Source organism: Drosophila sulfurigaster, chromosome 3, assembly GCF_023558435.1.
Source record: "Drosophila sulfurigaster albostrigata strain 15112-1811.04 chromosome 3, ASM2355843v2, whole genome shotgun sequence".
In the NCBI taxonomy this organism is placed as follows: Eukaryota; Metazoa; Arthropoda; class Insecta; order Diptera; family Drosophilidae; genus Drosophila; species Drosophila sulfurigaster.
In genome coordinates this window covers 5,635,875-5,658,557 of record NC_084883.1, presented here as the reverse complement: position 1 = coordinate 5,658,557, position 22,683 = coordinate 5,635,875, and the positions used below count along the sequence as shown (strand labels likewise).

Genomic DNA, 22,683 nt, shown 5'->3' with positions numbered 1-22,683 from the left:
CTGCACAAAATTATATGACACCTTTTCCTCTCTCGTAGCAGAAGGGGAAACGAAAAAGAGCGTTAAAAAATATGAAGAATAATCGCACAAGGAGTAATGTGATATTTTTGACTCTGATTAAACTGTTAAATAGGCACTCTCGCTTAAATTAAAAATTAGTAATTCACAAAATGTGAAATTTTTGACTCTGAAGAAACTGTAAAATAGGCACACTCGCTTAAATTTGAGCTAGGCTGCAAGTCAATCAAAACTTTACGACACATTTCAATGTTACTCGCTTCTAAATACATTTTTTTCGAAATAGTGTGCTAAATTATTCTTACTTACCAAAAAAAAAAAAAAACAAGTAAGAAGGCTACAGTCGAGTGTGCTCGACTCTGAGATACCCGCTACCCATCTTGAATAAAAGCAAAATATTGCGGTATTGTTTTCAAAATATACCGATAATACTACAAAAATACTAAAATATACGCGTGGGCGGAAGTGGGCGTGGTAAAAATTTGAAACAAACTTGATCTGCGAGCAAACATAGCAAATGCTGTTGAAAAAAATTAAAGCTCTATATCTCTCTCTTTAGCTAGTCAAGTATATTTATTCATAATACGTCTTATTAGCTTAATGATTAGGGTCACAAGTAAAATATGTATGGTTGTGATTAAAAAAATTGTATAAACCGTTTAATTTTTGTGAACAACTTCTAATCAATTCAACATTTTTTAATTTTGATAATTATGCCATATCTAAAATAAAATATTTCAGTGAAAGATTAGCGAATATTTTTACACAATGTTTATAACAATTTAATAATTTTTCTATATTTTTATACCCGCTAAGTTATTAAAGTAGTATTTACTTTTGTATGGGCAAAAACGCCAACTTACTAGGGGTTTAAGAAAAATATCGCAACATTTATTTCTATTATTCGAAATGGGTAGCGGGTGTTATAACACATTTATGTAAAAAAAAGAGTAACGAGTTTCAATGTCGAGCAATATTGTGTACTTTATTTAACTAATGTGCGTATGAAAATTGTATTCATGATTTATGTTTTAAGTGACAGCAGAGTTGTGTTCCACTATTTGTTAGCCCCAAAGGAAGTTTCTGTAAATATAGTAGAATTCGAATATGAATACGTAAAGAATATATATTAATTATTATTATAATTAGAATTATAACATTATTATTATTATTATTATTATTATTATTATTATTATTATTATTATTATTATTATTATTATTATTATTATTATTATTATTATTATTATTATTATTATTATTATTATTATTATTATAATTATTATAATTATTATTATTATTATTATTATTATTATTATTATTCTTATTATTATTATTATTATTATTGTATTACATAAACATACCTTCTTTTCCAATTGCAGAACCCAAGCTTGTAGATCCGCAGCAAGTTTTGTAGTTGTCTATGGTTGCTGTTAGCTCCAATATCTTTTCATTATTATTATTTGTTTTCGATTTTAATTCGTTTATTTCATTATTCTTTACGTCGATTTCACTATTCAAATTTTCTAGATCATTCTTATATTTTGTAAGTTTACTTATTTTTAAATTATAGGATACATCATTTTGACGTACTTTATCTCTTAGTTCTTGAATAGTTTCATTCATTTTAGTGATTGTAATGTTCATATCATTAATCCTCTCCGTTTCACCTTTATTTAAATTAATTTTATTATTTAACGCAGTTATGTTTGAATTTAAATCGAACTCTAATATTTGAATTCTCTCTTTTTTCAAAGTTAGAATTTTCTGGGTGTCATTAAGATTTTTATTAATACACTCAACTAGATTTTTTTCCTTGTCCACATTGTCAGCTTTACTTTGCAAGTCACTTTGTAATTTTGCAATATTAATTAGCAATTTTGTTGCATTCGATTCACATTCAGACAAATCTGTCCTTTTTAAACGTTCATTTTCCTTTTTAAGGTCAATCACACTTTTCAAATTGGAAAGATGATTTTTCAATTTTGTTAACTCTTTTTCAAAGGTTTTGACGGTATCGTTAGTACAAAATGTTTTTCCCAGTATTAATATTATTACGCATATTAACAAATTTATTTTCATTTTGAAAAATTAGTTTGCGTTTGGTTTTACTTAAGACACACTGAACGTCAACACGAATCGGAACTGAATATGTTACTAAAATAGAAAAGATTACTCGTGACAGTTTTCTGTCGGTATTTGCTGATGCTCTCTCAAATAATGTTGGCTTATCTTCTAAAAGCTTCGTGTTATTATGTATGATTTTATATTATATTTATATTATTTATATTATTTTATTTTATATAAATGTATGTTAGCTATTTTGCTTATACATATTTACCCCGCCACCCTCCCCACCAATATAAATGAAAAGATTACTCGTGACAGTTCTTTGTCAGTATTCGCTGATGCTCTCTCTGAAATAATGTTGGCTTATCATCTAAAAGCTTCGTGTTATTATGTATGATTCTATATAAATTTGTTAACTATTTTGTTTATATATATATATATATATATATACCCTCCATTATAAATGTAGAAATTGAGTATATATTCTTATATACTTCTGTGAAACAGACATAGGTTTTTAACCGAATAGCGATGTATTGATCGTAAATACATATTTCAGTATTTCAATTTTGGCACGGAATAATAAGTACATGTACGAGAGATACAATACACGCTTAACATTTTCAAGACATTATTTGGCGCATTTGGACTGCTGTGTAGTATATATAATATTAATATCAATATCGGTATTTAGGGAGGATGAAATCAATAGACGGTGAGTCTTTAGCAGTCAGGCACCTGTCAAGCCTTAGCAGAGCAATTTTAAGAGATACAGTCGAGTGAGCCTGACTTTGAGATACTCGCTACTCCATTTTAATAAAAGCAAAATAGTCTATTATTATTCTTTGAGTATAATAAATAAATATACCAACAATACCATGCCGAAGTCTATATGTGGTATTTCTATATAATCATTCAAAATATACCATAAAGAAAAAATAAAGCAGATTTTCAACCAAAGCGGTCGGTTCTTGTCATATAAAATTATTTTTTAAATTACTCCAACAATTTGAATCTTGATCACAGCTAAACCTTCAGGAATCGTGAATATTATATGTATGTACAAAAATCGACAGGGGCATTTCCCTAAGGCACGGCTCATCTGCTATGAGTTCGATTAGAATAAGCGATAAGTAAAACATTCTAAGCTATTTATATTTATTTATTAAGATTGTGGTATTTAGTAGTGAGTCAAGATAAGAGTTATTAGTTATGGCACCAGTCAGAAATTTTCAGTAGTTGTGTCAATTAACTTTAATTGTTTATTAATATTCGTGATCAATTTAAAGTCCAATCCGTTGCAATATTACTTAAAAAAATATATATATATATAATTAATTATTATTATTTATTTTAATTTTTTAAGTAAAAATATATTTTTATTAAATTCAAATGCACGGATTTACATAACATACATAAGTATTTAAAATAATTTGTGTGTATTTTGAATAAATTGAAGATATATTTGTATGATACATCCACTTTTTTTTAAATATATTTTTAGTATGTACTAGCTGACCCGGCGACCCTGTTCCGCCTTAAAGGCCATAATTCAAATTAATTAATTTCTTTCTTAGAGAAAAAAGAAGTACATTACATATGTATGTTGCTCTTTACTGATCTTCTGATCCGTGAACATACTACATATAATTGACCATGGGAAAAACATGTAGGTTCTAGATTCATACCACAAACTTTCAAGGATTGGCATTGTGATTTGTTGATGGTTATGGCAAATGCAATACGGATCGGAAATTGAAGTCTTTTGAATTCAAACGGCAAACCGGTTAGGATCATCGGATCCTTGGAATGACAACTTCGTCACCTTTGAATTTTCCATTCAGCATCGTCGTGTACATTGATAATCTATTCTCTAATCACTAAACGAACGCCTTTGCACAATTTTGGTTGGTTTATATTTTGAAGCATGATGACTACGGAGCCAACCTTTAGGCGTGAATAATGCGGTGATAAGCCAGGCACATCCAAGGAGCTTTAAAATCCAATTGGAAGTTGGTTAGAAATAATGTCTGGAAATACATTGCCAATAAGTTCGTCTTTCGATGAGACAAAATTACAGAAATTATTTAAAAATGATATAAATTCGCTCGATTCATCGATAAGTATTTGACCATTACCTATAGTCAGCAATCGCTCAGAGAAATCTTCAGCAGATGTATCATTAAGCAATGGAACTCTCATGTTTGTTGTCAAGAGCAGTTTATTCACTATATTTATTCGCTATACAATCGACGATATGAGGCAGCGATAGTCGTATCCCAATGGGTCTCGTTTTCTAATAAGTTCAGTTCTATACATTCAGCATGTCAGTTTAGCTTGGTTCAATCAAATAAAAGTTAAAGGTTTCGTTTCTATTTTGACATACATGTTGACGCAATACTGCAGAAACCATCGAAACAATTAGTAAATGTTCTGTAAGGTGATAATGGGCACCCCTGTTTTAATAACATATGTACGTAAGACGATTTTGGTAGGTATCCTATGTCTTTCTCCTGGATCTAATTTTCAGTCATATCGGTAAAGCAGTTATTGAGTTATAAATAGTGCAACTAACACAAGTTCCTTTTATATATATAGATTTTATATACTTGACGTTTTCATAAGCCCGCCACCTAAATATATTGTTTAAATTAAAGTTGAGTACACTCGCTCTCTTGCTTGTTTAAATCAAAAGTTGTTTCCCAATTTCTGGAGTTTTATTTAATATTGCTGAAATAACACCTTTCATATTTGAACATTAAATTTATGCCTTTGACATCAATATTGTGTTCTACAATTAACATATATTTCGGAACAGATTTACATATTTAATATAGCAAATGAGATTACTTTGAAGTCAAACATGTAAAACTTAAATCATAATTTTGTATCAAAAAGTTATCAACAAGTTATTTTATTTATGAGCTACAAGGACTATTATTCAATTATGTCTTCGAACCTGATAGTCTACTTGGTCGTATCATTATTTGAACTGATTTCAGATATGTCTCAGTATTGCCATACCAGAAGATGCCTTCCTTGCTCTCAAAGCCATTTCCGAGATAGCGTCCATTCAAGTTACTGAAAATAAAATATAAACATAGCTTAATGGAGTTTGTTCGTATGTAATTAATATAAGGTTAACTTACGCTAGTGCACAATCGCTGTACCACCAGGCGCCGTGTAGAGTCTCGGCACAATTTATGTCAACATCACTGTCGTTGTCCCGATCATAGGTGCTAAACTTTTCACCCACGTGTTGGCTTAGTAAATCATCGTCATCCTCATTGCCTGACCATGTACCCAGAGAAATAAGTTTGTATAATTCTGTTTCGTTGCCCACTCGGAAGTTGTCGTATTTCGCAGAAAATGTATATCCATTGAAGTCCTGGCATTCAATGTAAATATCTTGTTGCTCAGCTGCTGTCATGTGATTCAGCTTTTCTAATCCAATAAAGAACTCGTTATAGAGATCGCCGAATCCATTTCTATACTCAGTCCAGTTGCGATAGAAATCAACATTGCCATTGATGCGTCTTTGAATGACAGTCCAGCCAGGACCATTGACTTTACCATTACATAACACCTCGAAGGCGCCGACGCCAGATACATTTATGATATGGACATCAGTCGAATTCCCAAATATTTCACAACTGGTGGCTATGCAGCAATCCGCAAAGGAGGTGAATGAATTATTTAATTTTAATATCGTATTTTCATCTGAGTTAATTTGCTTTTTTAATTCGGTTATTTCGTTATTCTTTTCATCAATTGTTTTATTAGCTCTTGCAATATCTGCTTCCCATTTCTTAAGATCAAAATCTGCGGTAGTGAGGTTTTCTTCAGTTTGACGGACCTTTTCATTGAGTTCCTTAATGGTAGAATTGAGTTCTCTAATTGTATTATTCATATCGTTAACCATTTGTATGTTGTCATTCAGTTCGATTATCATATAATTTAAAGCTGTTTTATTTGATTTTAAATCGCGTTCTAATATCACAATAGTCTCTTCACTTAAAGCCAAATTATTTTCGGTCTCATTAAGAGCTTTATTATAATCATCAACGCGTTTCGATTCTTGCTTAAGAATTTCGGTTATATTTGTCAAGGCACTTTGTAATTTTGTTATGTTAAGCTCCATACTTTTTTCATCTGCCATACATTGATTTAGTTTTCCAGCTTGGCGAGTCACTGTTTCGTTTTGATACCTATTTATTTCATTTAAATTGGCTAACTTGAGTTGAGATGCTTTTGAAATTTTGTCATAGTCGATGTTAATACAATATATTTTTCCCAAAATCGATATAATGACGAATAGTGAAAAATGACTTTTAATAATCATGTTGAAGAGATTAGATAGCGTTGAATTTACTTGTGACACACTCAATGTGATCGCGAGACGAAACTGAATGTGTTCATTGCAATTGATTATTAAAATACAAAATATTATTCGTGAAAGTTCTCTATGAGTATTCTCTGTTGCTCTCTGAAGAAATGTACGCTCATCTCTTAAAAGCTTTGATTAATTGTGTTTTAATGTATATACAAATGTGTGTATTCCAAATGTTATCAGTGTATGTGTAATGAGATTATTAGTTATGTTTGAGAGTCTGCTTATCTTAGTATGTGAATGTATTGTAAATGCTTTTAGAGCTTTATATTGTTTCAAGTTTATTTTAATTCATAGATATTATTAATGAAATCTTTTATATCAATGGAATTATTACCAAACACTTTCGTAACTTCAGTTAAATTTAAATGTGAAATTTTAGTTAAGCTTATCTAAAATAAATCTTTTAAAATGTATGTGAGATCATTAACATTATTAGCTTCTAATAATTAGTTTAGGAGTTTTCAAAAAATTTGATTGTAATATTTTCATGAACATTTATATTAACTTCAAGCAGGGTAGTTTATAGCCGTAGATTTTTTTTGTATTCTTCTCTTTCTACGTGCACTGATTAAAAGTTGAGAGCGTATTTCTGGAATGAAAGTTTTAGATTATTGACTTAAGCTTTGGCGGCTTCGTAGGTATTTACATATTTGTAAAAACAATCTAGTTTTGCAAATTACAAAAATTATTTTTAATACGTACATATATTACATTTTATTGTTTTGGTCTTTCAAAACTTTTACTAAGACAGGGAAAAAATAGATCTAATTTTGTTGGTACAAAATACAGCTTGTACATTTTATGTTATTAGGTACATGTATATATCAAATAAGCTGAAATCGAAGATGTTCGTGACATTACATCAAGTAAAGACGCGATTAAAATGCCAAGTCGCTTTCAACTGGCATTACATTTTATTATCACCGATTTAGATGATTATTGTGATATGCCAAGGGAAGACAGCAGAAGTGAACTATTTTAAGGGTAAAGTTAACATAAGTCCAGTGAATAAGAAAATTTAATAAAAAGGAAAATAAAATTCAATTCATTAAAAAGAAATTAAATAAGATGCATGAGTTTCAAATTTGATGGCCTCTATACTCAGTGTTGACAAATGATTTTATGCATTGATATTATAGAAGCAATAAGTCTAATAGTGTTAGCAGATCAAACAAAAAATAAAAAACACAGTGGCCTAAAAAAAAAAAACCAAAAACCTAGAACAAAAAAGAATAAAAATAAAATAAATATGCAGAAAGCTATATTTGGTATATTTACATTTAAAATATACCCTAGAGTACAAAATACTTTACTACCTGATTGCAGTATGATTTTTTTTTAAACAAAAGAATTTGTAAAATAATTTCGACAATTTTTATTACTATAGCTAGCTAGACTAAATTGTCTTGCTTGTTGACACTGATCAAGAATATAGATTTATTCTATATGGGGTCTATGGGGTCATAGATGACTTCTTCTATCAGTTACCTTTCGGCACAAAGTTATAGGATTTAGGGAGTTCTACCAGTACTTTATGGGAAGCGGGTATAAAGAGTTCCTTACTTAAGTCATTTGATTGCCACTTACTTTAAGCGAAGAAGAACAAGAAATTAATATTAAAGTATAATATACCAATTTTATAGTTATTTATTTTATAATTATTTAACATGGTAGGAACTTATTCTCTTACATCGAAACTCAGCTTTGACTTTGTTAGCAAAGCATTCATTTCGTTGACCAGTTCATAATTGTTTCTTAGGCAATTTGGCTGACTAATAACGCTCAATTCGACTATTTCACGAGCTTTCAGACTTCGGTGTATTTTACTATGACCTGAAGGCTATGGTTAGAAAAAAGTTAAAGAATTGCATACGCAAAAAACACGGAAGCAAATTCATTGGAGGAGACTGATTTATGCGTGACCGCCATGCAAAATGCGAGCTGCTTAATTTCCGCTCCGACAGTAATCGACCACAAGTCTGTCAGTGAAATCAGCTGTCATAATACCCTGTTGCCCTCTTTCGAGGAAGGAAGTGAACTGGCTGAGGTAGTTTGTTAAGGGGGCTGTATGTCCTTTAGAGCAAAAGGTAAATAAACTGCGATACGGCTCGAGGCTTTATGCATAATTAGCTGCAACTACAACACAAACTTGCCCCGTTACGAAATTTGCAAAAAAAAACTTTTAATTTATGCCGTGAAGTCTCGACCCGTCTCTCTCCCACTCCGTGTGAGTGTGTGTGTGTGTGTGTGTGCTGTTGACTGGCTCGAAGCTAACGGTAGCATCAGCTAGTTTGCCGTATAGTTTGCCTAACGTAAGTAAACATATTTTAATTTGAGGTTATGTTTACATTACTCTGTCTCTCTCGCTTTCCCCCTTTTCTCCCTATCGCACTCACTCTCTTTTACTTTGAATGTATGTTTACTACGCTTGAAGACACACAACATCAGCAACAACAACAACAACAATAAGTGCCACAAGAGCAACCTTACCTAACTGCATAATTTTCAAACAGGAACTACACATTGCTGCAAATAATAATTAAACAATTTGGCCAGTAAAATATATAAACCGAATCTAATTGTATACTCTTTCCAGTAAAAATACAAGAAAAATTCATTCAGGAGAATGTTGCAGTCCATAATATAATAAAATAATAATATGATAAGTATAAACATATTAAAAATATGTATACGTGCTGGAAAAGGCAATTTTAAATTTAAGTTAAGTAAGAAATCTGTAATCGAGTATTCAAGCTGTAAAATACCTACTTCCCATTTTTAAGAAAAAGCAAAACTATTCGAAAATTTTATTATACATGACAGATACACTACCGCATTAAAAAAAAACATATAATATACTAAATTGTCAATCAAAGCAATACGCAACAGCTGCAGGTGCTGTAGGCAGTAATAAACATTAAAATTAAGCCCAAAAATACTAAAATATACCATGAATATCTATAAACTACTGCATTCAAAACATACCACAAAATATACAAAATTGTCAATCGAAGCAATAAAGACGCAAAAGCTGCAGGTGCTGCAGGCATTAATGCATATTATAAGATAATCTGAGAAAATCATTGTATTCTGTTATGTTAATACTTTCATTACAAGTAAAACTATTTCTAAGATGTTCGCCGAAAAAAATAGAATTCATTTCCAATTGTATCACAAATTCAAAATTGTGTTGAACAGTGTAAAAGAGCATGCTGAACTTGGTTGCGTTTCCGTTCGATTCGGTTCTGTTCAGCTCACCTGAACCATACCACATAGCCATGTATATTATCGGCTGTGTGATATCAGACACAAACATAAATGCAAACAATAATATTTGCTTAAAATTGGTTACGCCCTGGACATTGTGGCAACACGAGAAAATAGGCAGAAGCTTTGAGAATGGTTTGAGTTGAGTATGGCCAAAAGAAATAAGAGCATGTGTTTTACATGGCTATGACTCTGGTAACGGTGATGGCGATGGTGACTACCCTTTAGCCAATTGGCGAATGTTGATGACGTTGGGGTTAGCTGAGGCAGCATACGGGAGACGGGATACAGGAGACAGGAGACGATAGCCAACTGGCGACATGTTTGCTGTTCAATCAGTCGTTCAGTTTATGGCATCCACGGACAGAAGAGAACTCAGCCCATTGACAGCCTTCTGTGTTGCAACTTTACAGCCTTGTTTACTTGCCGTGGCTGCAGCAGCAGCTTCGTATTGAGTCCGCATTGCGTATACGCCGCGTGCCCATTTTGCACCTGACATTTTTGTGTCGCTATGTTGCCAACTCTGGTGCTGCATTTTATGCAAATGAAGCCAAATATTGTTATAGGAGCAGCATTCTGCTGGGGCATTGTGCCCCATGTTGCTGCCACGTTTTTGTTTGCAGCTACATACTACGTGTTTACTCTAGTGGCCACACAAGAGCAAAGCGCACTTGCCGCTTGTCGCTCGCCGCATGATTTTCATGTATTATTTGTTTTGTCTCTCATGTTTTATGTTTTCTATACATTGGCGTCTCAGCACAACACACATTCATATACTTATTGCATGGGACATGAAACTAAATCAATATTCTGCTTAGTTTTAGGTATCTTTATTTATTCAACGAATTATAATTCATTTATATCTTATTAAAATAGTTCAAGAATATAATACAAATGGTAATGATGGGCGAATGTTGCTTTTCTAAATATAAATATTCTTATTTTCTTAGAGAATTCCTATTTCATTAATTTCGTTAATTTTTTGAGCGGATACACTTCAACTGTACAAAAAACATTTAGCATACGCATGGTAAAAATCTACAAAATAACATTTTATATAATTAAAAGAATTAAGAATCGAATATTCTTTTAGATATGCAAGTTAAATTAATAACGCTTTTCAACGACATATACAAATTTTTTTTTAGTATTCAGGCCAATAATGATTTCATCGTTCATGTTTTTACACATTTACACACCCTTATGAAGTACACATAACTTTAAACTAATTAACTTATCTAATTTGTTAATTATTCAAAATATTTCCATATATCTTTTGCTGGACTCATTAGTATAAAAAATATATTTTTTTTTATTATGAAGCAGAATCAATTATATACTATATGTATATATAATATAAACATATACACTACATTATGAAGATTTAAATTTGAACAAAATTAATTTTAAATTTAATTTACATAGTTTTGTATTTGCGTAAAGATAAACTGACAGCTGATAAAAATTTTCTAAATTAATGCGTCTGTTGATGTTCATCAAAATGAAAATATCTTTTAAAATAACATATGCAATTTGAGATTTCATTGCTTATCAGCTGAAACAACAACCATAAATATTGGTTAACTAATTCAAAGGCTAAATTAAATTAAATAAAGATGTCTATTTTGTTTTATATATATTTAATCATTTAATATAATGTGCTTTTGTAAGTTTGACATCTATATTTTTAAATGTATCTCAATAGCGGCATTGTGAATTTTAAGGCTCCTTAAAATGCACAAATAAAAACAAACAAAAAAAATAAATAGAAATCCTTCATCAATTGCTATTAATCTTTCACATATTAATGTTAAATATAATTGGCATTTTAATTATAATTATATTTATAGATCGGTAAGTATTAAATTTTCCTAAAAGCTACACATTATTCTTCATATTAATAAACTAATAAATATTTTCCACATTATTTACGTACTATTAATCACAATTGTTTGTTTGCTCGTCAACTAATAATTATATTTATTTTCAATAGTATCAAAAGGCACCGCCGGGCGAGGCTCAGCGAGAAACAAATAATGTTTTAAGCTTTCGCCCGTGCTGGAGTTTTTAATTAATGTATTTGCAAGTGCACTTTAGGCCACTCTGCACGTCCATTTGGCTCATAGCATATTTTCCGAAAAGCCTATGCTGAACTTTTCTCTGACTGCCACCGTTCCTCCTATCCCCATCCTGATAATGTTGTGGGTTGCATGCCCCTTGCTGCATTTGGGTGGCGAGTAGTGCTTTTAAAATGCGCATCATAAATGCATTCATTTGTGACACTTGATGTAATTTGTTAGTGCCGTAATTACATAAAAGTGCAACGGCCAAACAATCACACACTTAAAAGCTTTACTGCCCCGCCTTCTGCCTCGCACCTCGCACCTCCCACACATCGCGGAAGAAGGCGATTGCAATGCATGTGTGTGTACGAAATCGCATTAAAATTAATGTAATTTACAACAATGAACATTAACTTAAATTAGCGATGAAATGCAACACTCAGCGGCAGATGTGCAGTCTGTGGGTTGAGTAGGGGGGCGTAGGCTAGGAAACCTGTTAGGCGTGGCATGTGGCAATGCAGTGCGTATGCCACACAGTTATGTTGATCGTGTCGAATGTCCCGGTGTGCCGCTGAGTGTGGCATGTGTGGCATGCAGTCACGTGCAACCATCTCTCTCTCTCTCTCTCTCTCTCGCTTTTCCTCGCTCCTCAACTTGCCACAGACGTTGTCTGTGTTCAAAAGCTTTTGTTTCCCAAAAACGGGCGCCAAGGAAACAAATCATTTACACACAGTCCCCTCCCCACTCATTGCTGCCCCAACAAATTAACGGCTATAAAGCGTTTTTGTCACTGGGCACAGGACACAGGCCTGCAAAGAGGACGAAGAGTAAGAAGGGGGGAGAACGGAATGTGGTTTGGTTTTCGAGGTGGTAAATTTACGAGCGGCGTCCGCTTTGCGATGCGAAGCGATGCGATGCGAGTTGTCTGCATCGCCCCAAAAATTATAGCGCACATAAATTGTTAAATGCGAAATCCTTTGATTTTAATTACGTCGAGAATTTTTATTGCCCCCTCCCACCGGAAAGGCGGATGCGAAGGACTTTAGCGCAGCTTTCGCCATTTCCGGCATGCGTTTGCTTCAATTTTCCTTTGTTTTTCTCTTGTTCTCTTGCTTTGGCTTTTTTTCCTGATATACTATATAAAATTATACTTTTTTTTCCAGTAGCATCTAGACAGGCAAATTAATTTTAATTGTGGTTTGGCTGTCGTAATTAATTGCAATTGAAGATAGGTGCAAGCAGGACGCATAGAGAAAGTTGAAAAGAAGAGGAGAAGAGAGAGAGAGAGAGACAGTGAGTTCGGATATGCTCCTTTGTTGGCCTATCAAAACAAATCAAATGAAACGCATATTTCTGCTTCAATTAATCAAATTAATTGAAATTTAATGAACCTAATTGTTAAGACCCTAAACGCAACGAACCTCAACTAACAACGCAAGCTTTCAGGTAACAACGAAAATATGCAAAGCGGAATCAACGCGCACTTACAAAATGGCCGCAAATCAAAGGCGGCCGCTCAACATTTCCTTTTTTTCTCTGTTGTTGTTGTTTTTGCTGAAAAGTTAATAAAGTCGAGAGAAATACAAAATGGCCACGCGCCCGTCAACGATTCCCACAGGACCCACGCACAGGACCTCAATGGAATTCATCGCTCTAGATGCCTTGCCATTTATTTGGCTTCCCCCTCCTCCCCCTTCTATCCAGCTATCCCCCTCTGCCTCTCCTCCTAACATCAACGGTCTCTCTTTCAAGTGCTGAAGCATTTTTTCAATTTCTTGTGATTTTTAGTATGGCCAACAAATGACAGACTCAACATTTTAACAACGTATTATGGCTAAGCAGGATAATAACACTTGGGTTTCCTTTGCGTATGTGTATCTAACATATATACTATATATGTAAGTATGTGTGTGTGTGTGTCCGAGTGCGAGTGCAAACAAAGCTAAAATAAAGATACTTCCGGGCCGTGACCAGTGACAAGCACTTTAGTTGCGGCAAGCGAACAATGCCAACGTCTTCTGATCCAGCTAGAGATGACACATTAGCGGGTTTCAAGCTAACAAAAAAAAAGCCAAAAATGACCACTCCAAAAATGCCAAAAATAGTGAAGTAAACGTAAGACCTTTTTACTGAAACAGTATGTCACAATCGTCACATTTCAAATTAAACCTTTTTTTAATGTTGATGATTTTATTTTAAACATCAAAAATGTTCGTACTCTTAAATGTAATGTATAAAGCCCTAATGTTTTTATGTATTAATTTTTCTTATATTAATATATATTTTTTCCAAACAAAAATATGAATTCTTTAAGAAAATATGTTTAGCTAAAATTGGATACTAATTTTATATACATACTTATACTTACTTATACTTATTTAAACAACATTTTTCAGTATTATAAAAATATGAATTTTGCTTATCTCATTAACTAAAATTTCAAATCAGTTAAATAAGAAAAATAATCCCTTGGGATAAAGTGGTCTATTTTAATGCCATAGAAAAACATAATTTTTATTTGAAATGTAGAATTACATTTATAATTCAATTTTTATTTTTTATGTTTGTTCAATTTTTCGATTTAATTTAATTTGTTTGTACTTAAAACGATTCGTTAATTTCTGAAGCAGTTTATGATCTTATAGTTTTTTCTTTATTCTATTGTCTTTTTAAACTATGCCAAGTTTAGCTGCTTTTGGCAAAATGTAGCAGCCAGTTTAAAGCTGAGCGATTTCAGCGAATCCCGCAGCGAATGTCCTCTGGTAAATCTTAGTTGATGTCCGTTTGTTTGTGTTTTTTATGAGCTGCCATGACAAGGACGAGCAGCAGAAATAACAGCAGCAGCAGCAGGAGTCCAAGGAGATGTGGAACGCAGTTTGATGCTGGTCAACACTACACAAATTGTTGCTCTGACCGTATCCGTGTCCTTTGTGTACTGTTCTTGTTGTTGTGCTTCAATTTCTTGTGTGTTGTTGTTGTTGTTGCTGTTTTTGTTGTTGGTGGCTGCTGACTCGTTCATTGTGTTTGCGCCATAAATCGCTTCCGTTTATGTTTTAGAGCCACACAATGGGCCAAAGTGCGAGCTGAACCAGAAGAAGAAGACGAAGAAGAACCAGAGACAGCAGTCAACAAAATGGAGGCCATGACGTCGCCACTGACGTCAACTGCGACGCTGACTGCAGCGTCGCTGCTGATCACAAGCGTAAACAATAAAGTTTAAAACAACTAAGCCAGATACAAAATGTTCTACTATGGGGGACGACTCCAGCTATGGAATTTCATTTCGCATCTGTCTGTGTGTTTGTTGTGCGTATGTGTGTGTGTGTCGGTGTGTTGGTGTGTTTGTTGTGTCTATTTTATAGCAAGGGCTCGCTTCACGCTCTTGACCATGTGACCAGCAAGCCGTGTCAGTCATTTTGAGCGCCGTTACGCTTTTGTGCCCCTCGAAAGAAATGGCCAGCCCTCAAACAATTGGAGAGAGATAGAGTACGAAAGAGAGTGAGAGAGAGGGGGCAAAGCTGAAGAAAGAAATCTCATCTTTGTTTGCACTTAGCCCCTAGCAGTGTGGTGTCCTGTCTTGTACTGAAATAAAATAAGTTAGTTGACGGCAACGGCGACGGCAGCAGCACAAGCAGCAGCAGCCAACATCCTGTCCCAGGACACAACGCACAGCTCATGTTGACTTTTCCTATTTTAAGTCCGTTTATTTCTTTTACACTTTGCTCTTCTCCCTCTTTTCTTCTCCTCCTTTGTCGACTCCTACACTTCCGGTTTGGCTCCACAGCTCGCGTTGTTGTAAAATGAAAAGTTTTCCACTCGCCTGCCAAGTGGCAAGCACAATGTCTGCCTCCCTCACTTCCTCTCTCCCCTCTCCACAACAACATCCCTTCACACACAACAGCAACAAGAAGAACACGACAAACAGCCAGAAAATGCAGTTGCTTAGCCAAAGTTTTAATGATCCAAGAAGAGCTGGATCTTCGAAACCAAATCTCATTGAGAGAAATGTAAGAAAATCCCAAAAGAGTTTGAAAGAATGGCAACAAAAATGCATTTACGATATTCAACTTTATTTTAAAATATTTTTAGCATTTAAATGTTCATTGAGCACATCTGTAGTGTTTATAATCGCATATGCTTCTGCATATTAGTAAAATTTATTTTGTAAAAACACGAATTTATTCTGTTTTTTTTTATCAATAGACACAAAATTACAAAATCTAGAACTCTTCAAGAGCTATAACATTTTTAAATTATTCTCACTTTAAAACACATTTTTCAATAATCAACGAATATTGAAAACACTGAGAAAAAATATTTCAAGTTTCTTAAACATATTTTCATTAAATACTCTTACTACATTTAAATTTAATATTGAAAATACAGTTTTTTTTATTTAAAGAAATAAAATAGTATTAAGGTAAGAGCTCCGAAGACAATATATTTAATTTAAATGTTAAATTATTTTCCCAATATTCAAAAACTTGAAAAAATTAAGTATTAACACTGAAAAAATATATTTAACTATTATTTTAGACTTTTTAACTTATTTATTTTTATCGAGCTGAAATCGGGCAGCTGAAATCTAATTATTATCGATATTATTCAACTAAATTCGTTAATGATTTTATTTATTAAGTAAATAAATCATACATATTGAATTAAGTGCCATGTGTAAAGCTCGTTTCAAAAGTTGCAAGACCTTTCCTCAATCTTGTTCCGTAAAATAGTAAAAAAGTGTTATAAAAAGGTAAACTGAATTATACTATACACAATTGACTTCAATCACCTCTCTGTTCTTGATTAATTAATGTTTAATATTTGGTAAAAACTTTATAAACAGAGTAGCAAGTTTTTTTTTTTTAATAAATTTTCTTCTGTTTATTATTTCTATTACACCATCTCCACTTCACCTGCAGCAGGCCTTTGCCCCAGCCAGAGTTTCTGTCAGTCTGCCTGTTATATGCCCCGACCCCAACCCCTCAACTGCCATCAGCCCCCCTCCACGGTAGACTGTCATTTCGCATGCCTTTTGACACACACCTGTGCGCATTCTCAGGTCGACCCCTTGGTTTAATGTTGTAACATACAACTACAGAACAACAATGGGTCGTGGTGCAAAACACCTTAACATACACCTCAGACACACACACACACACACACACACACGTGCGCGGGCAGAATACGACTCACATGAACAACTTCCACACCATTTACAGTTCATTGAATTTTCCTGATAAATACGCATAATTTGTATACATTTATGTAGAATATGTATACAACATACACCTCGAACTGAAACGAACCGAACCCTTGTGCTCAGCAAAGTTGGGTGCGTGATTTGCCGCATTCTGCTTCAATGAGTTGGCAACAGAGCTGACAGGACGACAGTCTTTGGGTCCGTCTGACTGACACTGAGACTTCGACTGCGACTCTGAATGCGGAGGAGTCTTAGAGGGAGCCTGGGAGCCGACATCGTGTTGTGCCCATAATTACTTTTAAATAAGCAAAATGTCTGCCTCATGATAAGCTCTGCTCTACCTCAGCAGCAGGAGCAGCAGCAGCAGCAGCAGTTGTTGCTCTCTCGCTCTCCTGAGTTGCCAGCATCAGTAAAACATCAAAAAGTTTTGTACATTAAATCAAGCATCCTTCGCATTTGTTGCTATTAACAGGCAGCTGCCTTTTTCGCCTGCTCTGCTGATTTTCCGTTAATTTCCGCAACGCGGCAATCGTTGACTTTTCAACGCGACCTATGCGGCCCCCATCTCTCCCCTTCCCCATCGACGAACTGGGGAATTGGGATTGAGTTTAGGGCTCCACATCGACGCGACGTCAGCGACGACGTCAAACACACTGGAGAGCCATTAGTGGGCGCTTTGGGGAGGCGGCGAATGTTATAGGGTTTCTTTCACACACCACATCACCCATACGCCCCATCAGCCCATCAGCCCCTCAATACCTCTCCCTCCCACACATGCTAATACACACATTTCCCTTGCCCCGCCCGGTGCTCCCTTATTGTTGAAGTCGTTGATTTTTCGCATTTCAGCCTTTTTCACGCTTCCTTCTTTCTCTTTTCGCTTTCCCTTTCACTGCTGCTTTGTTTCCGCCTGTATCCGGCAAGTAAGGCGATGTTGTTGGTGGCATTGGCGGCGTCTCTTTTAAATTCGCGTGAATGAGTAATTTTTGTTTACACTTTTCTAAATAAAGATTTATGTCGCGGGACGGGGAATGGGGTTCATGCAACAGCAGCAACAACAAAAACAACAGCAACAGCGACACGTGCCACCTGCCCGATAATAAACCGTGTGCAGTTTATTTACGCAAATTGATTAGTTCGATTATGTCGAAATGTTGGCTACTAATGCGAGAGCTTAGGTCCAACAATGTAAGGGCTAAACACCATTAAATTCTGAATGTAAATGGATGAATGAATGCTTACTGAGCGGGCAGTTAATAGGCAAAAAAAAACTAGACAAATTCGTATGAAATCTAATATTTTTACTTTTAAGGAATTCATTTTTATGAATTTAAAGTAAGTAATTTTAAGTAGGCTTAGGAATTTACTTGTACGTTTATTTTTAAAGCGTATTTCTTGAAATCGTTTTCTTTATTAATAAAACCGTGACAATAAGTTGCTTTATAAACATGTAAAGTATGGCGAAATACTCTAATAATAAAATAAAACAAAAAATCAATTAATGTTTAAGTCTGCCAAAGTGAAAAGAAAAATAAATATAGACAATCAACATGATTGGAAATATATAATAATATTAAGACTTGTTGCTACTTGTTACTAAAACTTGGTATTGTATTATATAGCTTTAAATTTGTATATCCGCATAGAGTATTATAACATTTTGCCATATCTTATTGTTTATTTGGCAAAAATAAAGAGTGCTGCAGTCCAATCATTGTTGCTTTGGTTGAAAATCTGGCATATTTTGTATTCATTGGTATAATTAAAATATAGGTATACCAAATATTATCTTTGGTATATTTAAGTATTTATTAATTTGTACTGTAGCTTTCTTACTTGTTTTTTTTTTTCAAGCTGGTGTCTTCCTGTCAAGCACACGCGACTGTAAATTTCTTACTTGTTTTTTATTGAAGTGTCGATAAATTATTTTGAAATAAAATTTAAATTCACTAGTTATTATATTTATATAATTTGAATTTTACTATAATTTTAGAACTACTTAAGAAAAGACAATATTAAACCAGATTTATTCATGTTACTTTCGCATATCACATATCCAAAATCAAACATTTAGTAGACCAGAGCTGTCTAATTTTGGAATCGAATTCAACCAATTAGTTTCAGACATTCAAGTTCAATGATTTGTTATATTCGCTGCGATTGCGACAGCCTTGACTCTTGACTCTTGACCCAGACGCAGTCGATGTCGCAGGCATTTCTATCGCCAGGTGGCATTCACATAAATATTTAATCAACTTTATCAGCACCCAAAACGAAACGAAACGAAACGAAGCAAAACAAAAACTTTTGCCGGAGAAGTGGGAGTTGAGGCGCGTGCCAGTTATTAGTTAATAACTATTTGGTCTTTTGTTTATTTATAATGCCATAATTGCCGGGACGTGGCCAATGTGTTTGCCACCTGCTGCAAATCAACCCAAAAATAGAAGTCAACCCTCCGCTTCCGCACCTCGCTTTGCCCTCGCTTTGCTTTCACTGTGTTGACGTCCATCTAACGTTGTCCATTGGGCATTGTAATTTAATGGCCGTCGCACAATTATTTTCCAATTCACAGCCCAAATAAGGACCCGTAGCAACGCAGCTGAGCGGGGTATTTGGCCAGGCGTGTTGTCAAGTTAATTTGCTCTGCTCGCACACAAACACACAAACACACACACACACAGCAGGTGTTGAAGTTTGGCTAATTAATAGGCACACAGATTTTTTAACTCGATGCGTCCAGGCGAGCCAAGGCAGCTGTGTGGCACAGCACAAAACTGGGAACTGCGAGCTGGGAGCTGGGAGCTGGGAACGGGCAACAGGTCACGTCGTTGGATTCAACAATGCGGGCAACAGCTGCGTTCTCGTTGTCGCTGTCCTCATCCTGCGTTTTTGCGTGTCTGGCAACGTTTTGTACTCCCAACTTCAACTTCAACTCCAACTCCATCTACAGCTTTAACTTCAGCTTTGGCTGCAGCTCAAACTGCGCGTTCCAAAGTTATTACTAATTTTAAATTTATGTGCATTTAATTGAAATTCGGCAGAGCCAATGGTTGAGGCACAGTCTGAGGCTGAGGCTGAGGCTGAGACTGTGACCCACTTGCCTCGGAACGCAGTCTGCGGTTGCAGGTCCAGCACACACATACATACGAATCGAACATGGCAAACAAGTTGCAAACAAGTCACCAAAATCGCATGCAACATAAATTTTCGCACATTTTTTTTCGGGGCCCCGCAAAGTCAATGCCAGTGCCACGAACCTGGCCACAAAACGTTGCACGAATCGAAAAAAAGAAAAAAAAACAGTCTGCGAGAAAGAAGAATTAAACGAACGCGCATTTTATTTTTTTGGCTTGCATCCGCAAATTTATTACGTTAATTAAAATAATTCTTAATTAATATGAGGCAGCAACTGCAAAGGGGAACAGAGGATGCTGCACACGACAATGATGGTTGCCACAAAGCGCCGTTTCTTGTGCCACATTTTGCAGCTGTACGCCAGAGAGACAGAGACAGCCAGAGAGAGAGAGAAAGAAAGAGAGAAGTAGTAAATAACCCTTCTGATACCACTCAACTTGCATTGTCCGCTTTTTTTTAATACTATTTTTTTGTCTAGTAATGCAGGGCGCATCAATTATGGATACAATGTGGTGCCAACTCCCCCCTGATAGACAGCCCAAACCCCCATGGGACTCTGCGCCCACTTGGTGAGTTTCTCATGGTGCATGCTTAAAAATGAATTTAATATGCTCTTTGCACTATTTCACTCTTCCCGCAGCTAAGCACTTGAAGTGACAGTGGTTCAAAATACAACTGGAATTATCAATAAAAAGTTGAGTGACTTTCGGATTATATTTAAAATTGATCACTATATGGATTTATCATCTGAAGGTTGTTATTCTATTATTGCACAGCTCATTCAGTTAAACGTTATATATCTACGCTACATCATGTTTCTCGACATTAAAGAATACAGTTTCCTAAAAATTGTGAACAGAACTTGGAAATCACACAAATTTTGAAAGTATTTTCGAGAAAAATGCTAGATTCAACAACGCTCCGTTTTAAAATACATTTCTTACATACCATACATTTGTGTATTGGTGGAGGATAAGTTAATAAAAGTTTCATTTACTTAATTAATTACGATTACTTAAAGAAAAATACAATATTCACATTATGCACTTACACTTTATTATATGACAAACTTAAGGAATACGATTTAAATTAAAAATCACACTTTTAAGATTTTAGAAATTTTAAATATTCAAATAAATAAATTACATAATTTGCCTAAGCTCTATTTACCATATACAAAATATAGAAACAACAACATGTATTAAAGAAAAATGTCTAAAATTGGATATTATTTTTAAAAAATTGAAACAAATGTAATTTTGTTTAAATATGAAATTATCTTAACACGAGTGTGCTTATCTTATTATCATAATGATATTATTAATTTCTTTTTCAATTCTGTTCTTCTAAGAATGCATTACCTTCGACGTACTTGATATTCACTTATCTTATCTTAACATAAATACTAATAACAATAATACTTTATGTAAGTTATCTCGACCATGTAAACATACAAGTGGCATTTTTTACCAAGAACCCAATGATCCTTCAGGCTCCACATTTACGTGCTCAATACTTTGTTTAAAATTAAGAACATTCCAACAAAATGTGAGTGTGTGTTTTTCAACTCACTACGTATGAAATGAGTTACAACAAAATGCCATAGATGGCGCTATTAGCATTTGGCGTTGCCAGATTACATTTCAATATGTTTCACGCTTACAATTCAATTAGTTCCTATTGGATTTGTAATAAACTTGAATTGCCTTGACTTGTTAAACATAACCTCCAATAATAATAAGAATATTATCAATTCAAGTTATAGCGATAATAGTCATAAAAAGAACTTAACAAGAATAAAAATGTAAAAATTAAAAAATAAATAATTAGTATTTGGCAGAATGAATTACGTATTTTGTCCACTGTCACTGCACTCTCAGCCTAAGCTGCACTTGTCCCATTGCCTGCTGCCACTCATTACATTATTTTGGTGTGTTTATTGTTTCTTTGCGCTGCGCCAGTTGCCGCCATCCACTGACCATGCAACGCAACAGCAACGGCAACAGCAACGGCAACGACAACGGCAGCAGGCTAACTGGCGCCCTATTGTTTCTGACCCTGCTCCTTCCCCCCACTCCCCGCTTCCCAGCCCGGGCACCTTGGCGACTGCTGCTGGCTGCAGTTTATTATGCAGCAACGCACCCCCAATGCGGATCGGGTTGCCTCTTGTTTGCTGGCTTGCTTGCTTGCTTGCAACTTGCAGCGAGCAGACAGCGCCTGACAATGAGTTTTTAGTTTGTGCAACGGCCGCGCTCATTTCGCTGCTTATCTGACGCCGACGTCAACGCAGGCGCTGCCAATGTTTGCTGTCATTGCAAATTTTCGAGTTTGACAGCTAACAAGCACAGCCAGTGACAGAGACGTAAACGGAGACTGAGACGGAGGCAGAGTTTCAGCTCGAGCCGGAGCCAGAAACAGAGACAGAACTCTGACTGTGCTACCTTCTCTGCCCTCTGCCTGCTTGACGCACAGCGTCTTTACTTAAGTGGCGCTACGCATCAACATCAGCAACAACGACAACAACGACAACAATAAGCTGC

At 34.7% G+C, this 22,683-nt stretch overlaps 1 protein-coding gene across 1 annotated transcript; it reads right to left on the bottom strand.

Annotated features, from left to right (window-relative positions):
• Positions 1–5,030: 5,030 nt before the first annotated feature.
• Positions 5,031–6,479, bottom strand: LOC133845316 (fibrinogen-like protein 1). The gene is made up of 2 exons (XM_062279746.1): positions 5,235–6,479; positions 5,031–5,166 (listed from the first exon to the last, which is right to left on the bottom strand). The coding sequence occupies exons 1-2, from the start codon at positions 6,425–6,427 to the stop codon at positions 5,031–5,033; spliced, it is 1,329 nt and encodes a 442-aa protein (XP_062135730.1). The 5' UTR covers positions 6,428–6,479.
• Between the last annotated feature and the right edge of the window lie 16,204 nt (positions 6,480–22,683).